The sequence below is a fragment of the Cajanus cajan genome, chromosome 2, assembly GCF_000230855.2.
Source record: "Cajanus cajan strain Asha chromosome 2, NIPB_CcT2T_4, whole genome shotgun sequence".
Lineage (NCBI taxonomy): Eukaryota > Viridiplantae > Streptophyta > Magnoliopsida > Fabales > Fabaceae > Cajanus > Cajanus cajan.
Window position 1 is genome coordinate 68,027,816 of NC_138518.1, and position 12,942 is coordinate 68,040,757.

Genomic DNA, 12,942 nt, shown 5'->3' on the forward strand with positions numbered 1-12,942 from the left:
ATTTTAGTAATTAATGATAGACGTGGTATAAATAAAAAAGAATATTCATTGTTTACACTTGTGTGCATGACTTGGACGCTAACGATCAAAATTCTCACGTAGTAACATAACTTGATCATCTCGTGAAACTGGACTCCAATAAAGAGAACAATTATGAAATATATACATATTATCTCAAACTCCTAAAAATAATAAAATTGTCTTGCTGCGTGACAGAGCCCTTCTCTTTTTTCCTTTTTGTTTTCTCATGTATGAGAAAATAAAAATGGGTCTCATTCCACTCCAGTATTGTTTCCTCTAAATAACCTTGGAGCAAAATCAAACCTATTAGTTGTAAAGTCTGTTAAAATACTAATGATTAGGCTGCTTTAATTTGTAGATTAACTTTTAGTTACTAATTTTAAAATATTATATAAAACATATTCATAGATAAAAATAAAAAAAAAATAAAAAAATAAAAAAGCGCGGAGCAAAGTTCTAATCAGAGTATTTTATGCTGGTCCTGAAGAGACAGGTTTTGGGTCTTTGCTCTGCATAGGGCTAAACGAATTAGATTGAGTTAAGTTTAGATAAATTCAATTTAATTAAAATTTAATAGATTGAGTTAAGTCTGATTTGTGAATTTTTTTTAAAAAAAAATCTAATTTAACTCAATCTAATCACGAATTATTGAGTTAATAAAATTATATTTATTTATTTATTTTATAAAAATTTAAATATTTTAATGTAAATGTAAATTATTTGATATATTATTGTAAATTTAATGTTATTAATCTATAAAGTAAATAATGATATAATTAAATTTTAAAATAAATTTATTAATTTATTATATTATTATCAATTCAAAAAATCAACATTAATTAATACAAAATAAAATTTAAAAAATATATTATATTGTTACAATGGCGTCAAACTAAAAATATAAAAATTGTTATTAAATAAGAATGATGGTGAGTATTGTCTTGAGAAAATGATGGTTCAAACACTATTATTATTATTATTATTATTATTATTATTATATATATATATATATATATATATATATATATATGATTGGGTTAAGTTGGGTCGGTAACGGGTTAAAAACACAAAATTCGTTACTTGACCTATACAGTATCGAGAACGGGTTGGGTCTGACCCAAATACTGAAAAATCTTATCAAAACTCATTGGGTTATTTTGATTCTTTCAAAAACATAATTTTCATTCGAATAAAATTTTGATTATTTAAATAAAAGTTTAGAATTTTATTTATTTATTCTAAATGTTTATTTTATTCACTTAATTTAAATTTATTATTTTAATTAAATTTTAATGTAAAAATATTACTTTAAACTTATTTACTTACTTTTAATTAGTGATTTAATTTATTTTAAAATATCATTTACTTAGTAATATATATTTTTATTTAAATGGTTAAAAAATAATTTTAAAAATATTTTTTACTGTATTATTTATTTATTTTTAATATACTTTATTTCTCGCCTATTTTTTTTTATCTTACTAAACATACATAATATTATTTCTCACCTATTTCTCTTTAAATAAATAATCAAATTTTTACTCTAATTTATTTTTACTTACCTTTTTTTTCTTATTCATTTTTTTACTCTATTTCTCATCCATTCCTTTCTTTTCTAATTATCAAACTAGTTAAAGATCTCAAAACTTGATCCACTTCCAAGTCCATTTCTATTAGCACAAGCCAATCCCGTCAACGTTTAACCTTATACACATCAAAACCTGTCCCAGTCCACCTCATAAAGATGAGAAGAATAATCTCATTCATAAAATAAATTCACAGATCAAATTATTTATAAAAAGATCAAGACAGAGAATTGTCAAATAAAGTGACATGACGAAAAGCAATATAACCGTGTCACTGCACGGTCCACTCTATTATTTAGTGCGTGAACAGCCTGTGGATATGAATCACGTTGGAATATTGCTACATATTTTATATTTAGCAACTGTAATGATTAATTAAGAAGCACATACAAATACAATAACATTCAGAAAAAACTCAGTTACTTGAGGATAATAACTAGTTGCTCTGCTTCCATGGCTTGCAACATTGTACGAGGTTTCTCTTTACTCATTTTCTTAATCACTCTTGGCACTTTCTCATCTTTTCTACCAATTACCACGGCCCAAGGATTCAAAATAGAAGAAGCAACAGTTTATGATCTCCAATTTGCTTTCCAAAGAAACCAATTAACCTCAAGGCAATTGGTTGAGTTCTACCACAAACAAATACAAACCCAAAACCCAGTTCTTAAAGGGGTGTTGGAGTTGAACCCAGATGCACTATCACAAGCTGACAAAGCTGATCAAGAGAGAAAGGCTAAGGCACCAGGGTCTCTTTCACCGTTGCATGGAATACCCATTTTGCTTAAGGATAACATTGCTACCAAAGACAAGCTGAACACCACTGCAGGCTCTTTTGCACTTTTAGGTTCTGTGGTGCCTAGAGATGCAGGTGTAGTTACCAGGTTAAGAAAATCTGGGGCTATCATTTTAGGGAAGGCCACCCTTAGTGAGTGGTCTTATTACAGGTCGAATGCAGCCCCTAGTGGTTGGAGTGCCAGAGGAGGACATGGAAAGGTGATTCATTTACTTGATTTTTCTTACTTTAATCTCACTTGTTCTTGCTTCTCAACTCTTAATCTGTCTGTTTATTTCTACTTGTAGCATATATATATCCCAATTGTTGATAATTTGCAAAGTCGATCTAATGTAATCTAATATGTTTAGGTTTCAAATGTTGAGTCAATATAGATTTGCATGTACAAGTATGATGTGACATAGATGCTAGATAATTATATTTCTTAAACATGTGATGAGGGATTCGATCATCAGGTTTGTTTGTATGAAAAATCATTCAATGGGAGAAGTCAGTTCCTTAATGAATTCGTACAGAGAAATTAGTCTCTAGGCACCGAAAGATTTACAGTAACTCACCTACTCTGATAAACCAACTATGTTAGACGCTATTAGTTGCTTAGTAGCTACATGACTGAAAGGTTATGGGAAATAGCTAAAAAGTGCATGAAAACAATATTTTGCTGTGAAGGATTTTAAAAGGGGTTATTAACATGTGATTTGTGTTCTGCAGAATCCATATAATTTGGGTAATCCCTGCGGATCTAGTAGTGGACCAGCAATATCAGTGGCAGCAAATTTGGTGGCAGTGTCTCTTGGTAGTGAGACTGATGGGTCCATTTTATGCCCTTCAGGTTCTAACTCAGTAGTGGGCATTAAACCAACAGTTGGTCTCACTAGTAGAGCAGGGGTTGTTCCGATCAGCCCAAGACAAGACACAATTGGGTAAGTAAGTCTATGGTAAAGGCACCATTTGCCCTTATCAGAGGTTATGCATCAATAAAGTAAAATAATTTCATATAGTCATTCAATTACAAATTATCATTTGATAAGTTTGTTGACTTTTTTACAAATTTATCTTAATAGTCATATCAATAATAATTTTTTATTTGTGGACAGTGGAAAAACTTTTATCATGACAATACATGACTTATCAGAACAGTTTTCAAAGTACATTTTGTTGCATAAAATATAAACGTGCAACATCTTGTGGGCTGGTATAGGCCAATTTGCAGGACTGTATCAGATGCTGCTCTCGTTCTTGAAACCATCGCAGGCATCGACATCAATGATAAGGCAACAATCAAAGCATCAAATTATGTCCCAAAAGGTGGCTATGCTCAATTTCTAAAGAAAGATGGACTGAGAGGAAAGAGATTAGGAGTCGTGAGAGATTTTTACGGTTTTGAAAAGGGTACTTTACAACATGAAACTTTCGAGCTGCACTTCAAAACATTAAGGTAATGAAAATTACTATTTGTTTCAAGTGTTAATTACTGATGGCTTTATTTATTCAGTCTCATATATACTTCCTTCAAACTCAGGCAAAAAGGAGCAGTTGTGCTTGACAATTTGAAGATAGAAAACCTTGATGAAATCCTTAATGATCAAAGTGAATCGTTTGCAATGGGATTTGAATTCAAATTATCCTTGAACAGCTACCTCAGAGACTTAGTTGCTTCCCCAGTGAGAAGCTTAGATGATGTGATAGCCTTCAACAAAAAACACTCAAAATTGGTGAGTATAAATCTTTTTGAATAAATTTCTGTACAAACATTTATAAGAGAAGAAATAAAAAAGAAAAATTGAAATTATCTTTTTCGTAACTTAAATTTAACTTATACAGGAGTTAAAAACATATTTTGAAAATTTTAATATGAGAATAATTTATACGCATTAACTTATTTATAAGTTAATTTTAGTTTTTGAATTATTTTTTTTTTCTTTTCCTGTAAGTGTCTACAAAAACTAAATAGACTGTGTGAAAAAGTTACTTCACATTTAGCTCAAGTAGCAACTTAACAGTGGAGAGGAAATTGCAGGAGAAACTTGAGGAGTATGGTCAAGATCTCATGTTGATTGCCCAGAAGTTAAAAGGAATTGGGACACTGAAGGAAGCAGTATTAAACATGTCAAGATTGTCACACATTGGATTTGAGAAATTAATGATAACAAATAAACTTGATGCTGTGGTAGCACCTTTTTCATTCTTTGGTTCTATACTTGCCATTGGAGGTTATCCTGGAGTAAGTGTTCCAGCAGGATATGAGAAGGGTGCACCATTTGGGATTATCTTTGGAGGTTTGAAAGGCTCAGAACCAAAGCTGATCGAAATCGCTTACTCCTTTGAGCAAGCAACTATGATCAGGAAGCCCCCACCAGTCCGAAAGTCAAAGGTTTAGACTCATTACAATAGTGCTTTACTGTTAAAAAGATGGTCAGAATTTTGATGGAATACCCAAGTGTTTGTTTAATGATGACTAGACTAGCAGTAAATAAGTATGTCACATCCTTCTATCAAAAATTTCTGACAAAAACTATCGCAATGGGATAAGCAATCAATAAGTTCATTGCAGTTTTGAACTTGTATTATGCTTTCACAATGAAAAAAATCCAAATTCTGAAGAACCGTAAAGGATCGGTTTAATAAGAAAAATGGTTATTTTACACACAATATACAATGACGTGGTGAAGAAAAGAAAGTAAAAAAAGATAGAGGTGTTGGAATTGAAGTGTAAAATGAGTCTCGTATGGATTATCGATTAAAAATTATTATATTGAGTATATATAAACATAATATTTTAAAATTTTAAGTTATGTTATGATATCCTGTTCATATGTGTGATTTAATCATTATCTCATTATGTGAATGTTTTTTTATTCTTAAACCCTAAACTTTCAATCCAATAAAAAGGATATTGAGTGAGTGTAAAAGTTAAACTATGAGAAAATGTTAGTTTTAAACATTGAAATTAAATTGTTTAACTTAAAGTTGAAATGCATGATAATTTAATATATATATATATATATATATATATATATATATATATATATATATATATATATATATATATATATAAGGAGGGTTCAAACGACACCGGTGTAACTTTTACTAAGTGTTACACCGCTCAATAACTTTAAATTAAACGTGAATTTTATAAATCCAACCGTTAGATTGAAAGTTCATATCAATTTATATGTGTATGTCAAATTTTATTAAAATTGAACAACAACTTAAGGGTAATCAAAGTGTTCATATTTTAGTATATTTTGAAATAAATACATTACGTCAATTTTGTTTTATAAAAATGAAGTATCAAATCATCTTAGATTATTATAAAATTTTGTATATATGATCTAAGAGATATGAACTTTCAATCTAACGGTTGGATTTATAAAATTCACGTTTAATTTAAAGTTATTGAACGGTGTAACACTTAGTAAAAATTACACCGGTGTCGTTTGAACCCTCCTCTATATATATATATATATATATATATATATATATATATATGTCAAGTTATTCTTACAGTTAATAGAGAAAATTTAAAAATCAAAAGCATATTGTTTGACATGTCTCTTTTACTAAATGTGTGAGTTGCGAACTTTTAATGAGCACATCTTGATATTTTGTGATGTCTATTTGTAAAAAGTGTAAAATTTAAGGAGGCTAAATATCTTTATTCCTTTATTTTATGAGTTGATAACATTACATTTACAACAAAATATTAAATTATTTATTTCTATTATGAAATATTTAAATTTTTATAAAAAAATAAATTTAATTATATTAATTCGATTGAACTAACCAAACTTAACTTTTTCTTAATTAGGTTTGATTGAATTGAATTAAAAAAAATTGCACAAATTTGACTTAACACAATCAGTTGAATTTTAATTGAGTGAGATAATTAATCCATCTAAATGAAATCCAATCTAACTTGATCCACTAACACTCTCAATAGAAGTTATCGTGCATGTATCATCATTCTTATATTTTTTCTTTATCTTATTTTTTTTAGATTTATTTTAACCATTTATCTTTCAAAAGATTTATTTGATCTTTTTTATCTTTTAGAATTTGGTCAATTAGGCTCTTCCAAATCAATGGTCAATACACAATTTTGAATTATTACAAGATGTAAACATATCTTATTAAATCAATTTCTATATTTCTATATATTAAATATGAACAAACTATATATTATACAAGAAACATTTATAGGAGTCATAATTCAACAGGAGTGTATTTTAGAAATTCTTTTAACTTTTTATCGAATTCAATTATTTATTTATTTATCATATTATTTATGATTAAAATTTAATATTTTTAAAATAAAATATCACTAACTAAAAATAATCTTATATCACAATATAAATTATTTATCTTAAATAAAAATAATGATTCACATGTTTAAAAGTATTTATTTGTACAAATTCAAAAAATATTTTATATACTTAAATATAATAATTATTTATATATAATTTATTATAAATTTAATTTTATATAAAAAATATTTGACTTGTGAAATGCACGTCAACACTTACAAAAAAATACTAGTTCACATATATAAAATCATAAAACTCAATCGATATTTAAATAAAAAAAGGAATTCTATAAATTTTTGCTACCTCGGTCAATTTATTTTCCTTCATTTTTTAATTCAACAAATGAAGGATAATTATTTCTTAAATTTTATCTTTTTAAAATTATTTTCGCTTTATTTTTCCTTTTCCATTTTTTCGTATCCAGACGTAGTATAAAATTTATTATACATTTAAGAAATTAAAATAATTCATTTTAAAAGTTTTCCGTCACGAACGTTTGGATGAATTTTGGCAATAAATAAAAAACTTTCTAATATTTAGGTTTTATTTTGATTCAAAATTGTTTCCTTTTGGGGCTTTCAGTGGAAGAAGAATATATTGGGTGCACTTGGCATTCCTTCACTCTTCTCCTCAAACTCTAAGGTACCTCCCTCTTCTGTTCAAACCCATTCTCTCTCTCCCCTTTCGCGTGTCACACTGACACAAAGGAGCACCGAAACAAGTCCAAATACTCCAATTAAGGCAATGGTAAGTTTCACCAAACCCCAATCACATCTTCTATTCCAAACCCATTTCATCTCTGTTTTCTTTTAGGGCTTTGTCCCGTTTTTCATTTATGTGTTGCTTTCAATGTTTTTTTTTGTTCCCTCGTTCAATTTTTTCTCCCCTTAAAATCTTATCAGTCGGGCAGAAAAGAAACGGTTCTGGACCTTGCAAAGTTTGTAGACAAAGGCGTTCAAGTTAAGCTTACTGGTGGCAGACAAGGTTAGGTTACCCAATTCCCTTTTTTTATTATTTATCTTTTGAACAACAATTACATGGGTGATTGTGATTATTTGTTAAACTTGTTAATGATTGTTTATTTATTGGTTGTTTAAAATGACTGTGGAAGTATGACATTCGTTGTAAATTGAGTACTCAAGTGAGAGTTATCTTTAATAATTAAGATGCTAGTGAACTCTTCTACATGTATATTTTTTTAGTTATGTTTTGTTTTGTTGGATTGCAGTGACAGGGACTCTAAAAGGGTATGATCAGTTGCTTAACCTTGTCCTAGATGAAGCTGTGGAGTTTCTAAGAGGTAACTAGGTAGCATCAGGATCTTGTTTTTCTATTCATTGATTTAATGATATGTGTACTGCATTATCTGTAGACTGTAGCTGTTACTTTGTTATTGTGTTTGTGATTGAATAAATATTGCAACTTTTTTGGCCTTTTCAGTAAACTTTGGTATAGCCTGCTAAGTGATAAGATATAACGTTTTTCTTTTGGGGCTAGGGGCAAAGTATTTGAGTTTTAACCTAATTTTTGCTGATTCGATGGATTATTTGCTCAGTATAGGTGAAAGAATTTAGTTCTATTGATGGTTTGTCTTTACATTGTGAAGATGGCAAGATGCTTGATTATACTTATACTGACTCTGGGAGTGAAAGATTGAATGTGTAAATGATTAAGGAGCTGTAAAATGGCATGTTTTAGCGTCATTTATACTGCTTATATGGTAAAGGGAGCATTTCAAAGAGCTTATTTAAGCTTATGAAAGTATCTTATTATCTTTCTATAAGCTTTTTGTTGATTATTTCAATAAGCTTCAGTGCTTCACTATGAACCTTATCAAAGTAAGCTCTTTTTAGTTTATTCCATTAAGCTCTGCTACAAAACTTATGAAAATTCTCGTTTGATGAGAATTTACTGAATAAATGTTTAATTAAGTTGTTTACCCAAATACACCCCAAGTGAGATTATATTATCTTCATCTTTACCTGATTGAGAGGTCCAATTAAAATAACTTGGGGTGTGTTTGATAATATCAATAATGAAAATTAAGTGCAGATTTAGTGCTGAACTTTTAGTACCAAATAACATAGGCATCAGAGTGGAAGATCTGAAAATATTAGAATTTTTTCTCACTTTAATTAAGCCCTTGATTTATTCATTTTCTTAATTTGCTGACTGAATTCAGCATCATTTTACTTATTTTTATTTCAACTTTAATGAGTCAACTAAAAAATTCAAAGTGGATTTTCCTTACAGAATTTGTTCAGTACAGTGCAGAGACAAATTCTTAAGCACTCTTAGATGGACATGACATGCCAATGCTACTATACTCATAATTGTACTATTGTATGTGTAAAAAGAGCTGATTTAGTTTCATAGTTCATATACTTTTGTGACCCTACTATGAGCATTATGCTTGTTTATAATCTCCACTACAAAAAATAACATTTTAGCTAATTATTAAAAATTATCTGCCATTTCATTTTTTTTAAAAGAAGTTTGTATATGTCCCTTGTGTTGCAGATGCTGATGATCCTCTGAAAACTACCGATCAAACCAGACAGCTTGGCTTAATTGTAAGTTTTCCTATACACATCAAATGAGTGTCAAAATTGTACCTTCTGGCTTCATTAAAGCTTGCTACTGATCCATGCTGAGAATTTACACAACATGCATGGATGTGTTAAGTGTAAACTATTTTATTTGAAACCTGCTGATTTTTCTCCCTCAGCTGAAAGTTTAGTTGAAATAGAGAAAAAGGGGCAGATCATCTGTTATAGAGATAAACTGTATAAAACTAAATTAATGAGAGCTTATAAAAATGTGAGCACAAATGAACACCTGGAAATGGGAAATCATTATTTATGCGTTTCACATTTACCCTGTAATATAAAATTCTTATTTTTTAGGCTGTTTTATATTTTGGAGAAAAACTAAAATACCAAATCAATGTTTTGCCAAATGATTATTCACAATGAAATGTAGGTAGGATGAACTAACTATTCACACATAAATTTCTTATCTTTTCTTTTGCACTTTACTGATACACCAGTGTTAACTTCACTCTTATTTCTTATGTTCGGCCTAGCTATTGTGAATGTCATGCTTCATTGAAATTTTGCATCTTCCCTTGTGAGTTTCTAGGGAAGTTTAAACATCGGGTTCTCATAATATTTATTTTGTATTTGTAAGAAAAATATCAAGTTAATTGGTTAGAATTACAGTCCAAGCATGTAGGAGTGATCAATTATATAGTCTTTCAAAACATAAGCATCATCTTTCATTTTCAAGACTCCCTTGATCTCTTTGTTGGTTCTAATTGTAACCTAAAAACAATAAGTTGAAGTCTAATAAGAGCATGTCATCTAAGTGCATTAGGAGAGGTGTAAGAAAAGAAATTTAAAATTTGTTTGACTGTAATTTTCTATTAAGAAAATATTTCTTATTTAATAAAACAGTTGACAGATTTTGAATTTTTGACCGTGTTCATTGTTTATCGAGAGTGAAAAGCTGTATTTTTACTCCATATTCAGTTTTATTTATTTATATATATGCTGAATGTTTAATTTTTATAAAACTAGGAATGTACTCTGCGTCACTGCCTTTATAAAGTACTTATCATAGGCGCTTAACACACATGTATGGAAAAGGGAAACTATGTTGGGTTCAATAGCAGCAAAGGCCTGCTAGTTTATGAGAGGGAAAAAAGAATAACTAAAGGAGCAAGAAGGGGAAATTTTGGTTAGCAGAGAGAGAGAAAATCATCTCTGAATGGTGTCTGGTGGCATAGGTGTGTGGGAGTGAGGAGATTGGAGAATTAGAATAAAATAAAGGGAGGGTTGGGTTTACCAATTGGTTGATTCCAGTGACAGACATATTTTCTTTCCTTTTTTGAGTATTCTGTTATCAGAGTAATTTTTGGAGCTTTTCTCTCTGATTTCTCGGATAATCATATTCAGTATATTTTAATTTCTATATCAACTTATCACAATCACAACATAAAAGCATTTCCTACAAGAAAAATAAACTTGAAAATTCACATGACTAGTCTATAAGCACTTCTTCTACTAGCTTTTTTGAACTATTCTGTCATTTTTCTTTCATCAGTTTGAATTATTTTGGCTTAGCAATGAACATTTGTCACTATCCTGGGAACTTATTTTATTATTGCCATGCAGGTTTGTAGAGGAACTGCTGTCATGCTTGTGTCCCCAACTGATGGTACAGATGAGATCGCCAACCCCTTTATACAGCCAGATGGGGCCTAAGTGAAATTTTTATACCTTTAAATCTGTATGGTAGCTGATCAGAATATGTCATCGCTTTGGTACTGAGCCATTAATGTGGAGATTCTGATTAACTGAATCTGTATTTTGTAAACTTGGATATTTATCTATGCTTTGAATTAATTGAATATCACACATTGCACCTTCTTGTTCTAATGAAGTCAATTTATCTGAATTATTTATCATGGCTTACTATTGCACACAAGTTATAAGCTAGTTCAACTCGGCCATAATGGAAGTTCTTTATGGCACTTTTTAGAACACTTCCCCTCCTCGCCATTTTTGTTAATCAATGTTATCCACGCAGTGCATGCACTCTCTTACATATTGTAAACTTGGCTACCGTAGCTGTATATTGGTACAGCCACACTGTTTGAAGCCAAGTCCTCTATGTGAAGTTCAATGGGTCAAAAAATAGGTGAAAACCAAAGATCAGATTTGTCTAGTCTGCTGCTAAAGGGAAATGCTACGTTTTTTTTTTCCCGCTTCGATAGATATATTAAAATGACCCCAGTTTCTATTTTAAAAAATTACTCTCTTGAGAGAATGTTATTTGTAAGACTTTATTCAATTTTAACATAAAAGAATATTTTTAGGAAGAGTTTTTCTTTATGTAGTTTTTAGCATCATCAGTACTATCATTTTTTAGATTTTAAAAAGGTAAACTGAATGTTTTTGAATAATTTTAAAAGGCGGAAATAAGTATTTAAAACTTTATTTTATCAAATCTTAAAATTAATATTATGAAATTCAATATATTAATTATTGGTTGTTAAGGATAATAGAGGAAAAATATAATTTTTTAATTAGAATTCGAATTCGAGATTACTATGTCAACCCTGTACCAGATGAATGTTGATGTTGATGCATGCATTTGATGGTGGAAAAAAAATATTTAGGAAGTTGGAGCAATGTTACTCACCATTGTTGAATGATTTATTTATAATAAAATAGATTAAATTATAGCATGTTTCATTTTTCGGTAAAAGAAAGTATGTAAAAAATCAATAGGAAGACCAAATAATATTAAATATTTTAATATTTTTTGGTGAGATTGTTTCATTTCAACTTCAGGGCATGTTATAAGCCTTCAAGACATGGATGATGATGACATTATTTAAACTTAGAAGTAAAAGCTTCTTGATACCTTTTTATTGTATTAGTTGAGCGAACACTAATTCGTAAGGGACGAGCTACAGTATTGCAATTTGTAGCTTTCAGTTCTGAATCATGGACTGCTTCGCAATGATGGCTTTGAAAGTTGGATTTTAACAAGTCAATGGTGTTAGGGATGCAATGCAGTGAAGCCGTTTAATATAGGAATTTGTAGTAACTGGTCGTGAATCTCGTGATTATCAACTTAGCTATCGCCCAAAGAAATGGTCAAAGAATTTTGGTTGCAATATACAACACATAAAAAGAAGGTTGTATATTGCATGCTCAGTTTATAAGAATTACTCAATTTTGTAAATATATAATTGTTTTTAACTATATTATTAGATCAAATATGTATTGAGTGTTTCTAGTTATGACTCTAGATGTATTTGCTTAATTTTTTTTAGGAAAAAAAAACACTTTTTTAATAAAATAATTACTTATCAAGAATTTTTACATGTTAAGATAAACTTAAAAAAAAAACAGAAGCAGAAAAAAAAAAGCAGAATTTTTTTTATATATAAAAAAAGGTTGCAATAGAAGAGGGAGAAGAAAGATAAAATACAAGGAAAGTGATTTCAATTAAAAAGTTTCTTTTTTCGTTCGTAAATAAACACATAAGTAGTTTTTACTTATTTATAAATCACTTAAAAATAAATCACTTCTTTATAAATATCTTTTTTTAGTATAAACAAATAGGCATTTTGTCTCGTTTTAGTCTTTAAAAAGATTGTCATTTTTAAATTTATCTTATGTTGTTACTTTTCTTTTTTTATTCCTGTTAGTAACTCTAA

General features: G+C 29.0%; 2 protein-coding genes across 2 annotated transcripts; both read left to right on the forward strand.

Moving 5' to 3' along the window:
- Nucleotides 1-1,978: 1,978 nt before the first annotated feature.
- On the forward strand, nucleotides 1,979-5,009 carry LOC109810681 (Amidase family protein). Its single transcript, XM_020374209.3, has 5 exons — nucleotides 1,979-2,603; nucleotides 3,115-3,326; nucleotides 3,605-3,841; nucleotides 3,926-4,118; nucleotides 4,424-5,009. The coding sequence occupies exons 1-5, from the start codon at nucleotides 2,061-2,063 to the stop codon at nucleotides 4,781-4,783; spliced, it is 1,545 nt and encodes a 514-aa protein (XP_020229798.1). The 5' UTR covers nucleotides 1,979-2,060; the 3' UTR covers nucleotides 4,784-5,009.
- A 2,263-nt stretch (nucleotides 5,010-7,272) lies between these two features.
- EMB2816 (Small nuclear ribonucleoprotein family protein) lies at nucleotides 7,273-11,149 on the forward strand. Its single transcript, XM_020374234.3, has 5 exons — nucleotides 7,273-7,457; nucleotides 7,613-7,694; nucleotides 7,939-8,010; nucleotides 9,231-9,283; nucleotides 10,886-11,149. The coding sequence occupies exons 1-5, from the start codon at nucleotides 7,455-7,457 to the stop codon at nucleotides 10,973-10,975; spliced, it is 300 nt and encodes a 99-aa protein (XP_020229823.1). The 5' UTR covers nucleotides 7,273-7,454; the 3' UTR covers nucleotides 10,976-11,149.
- Nucleotides 11,150-12,942: the final 1,793 nt, after the last annotated feature.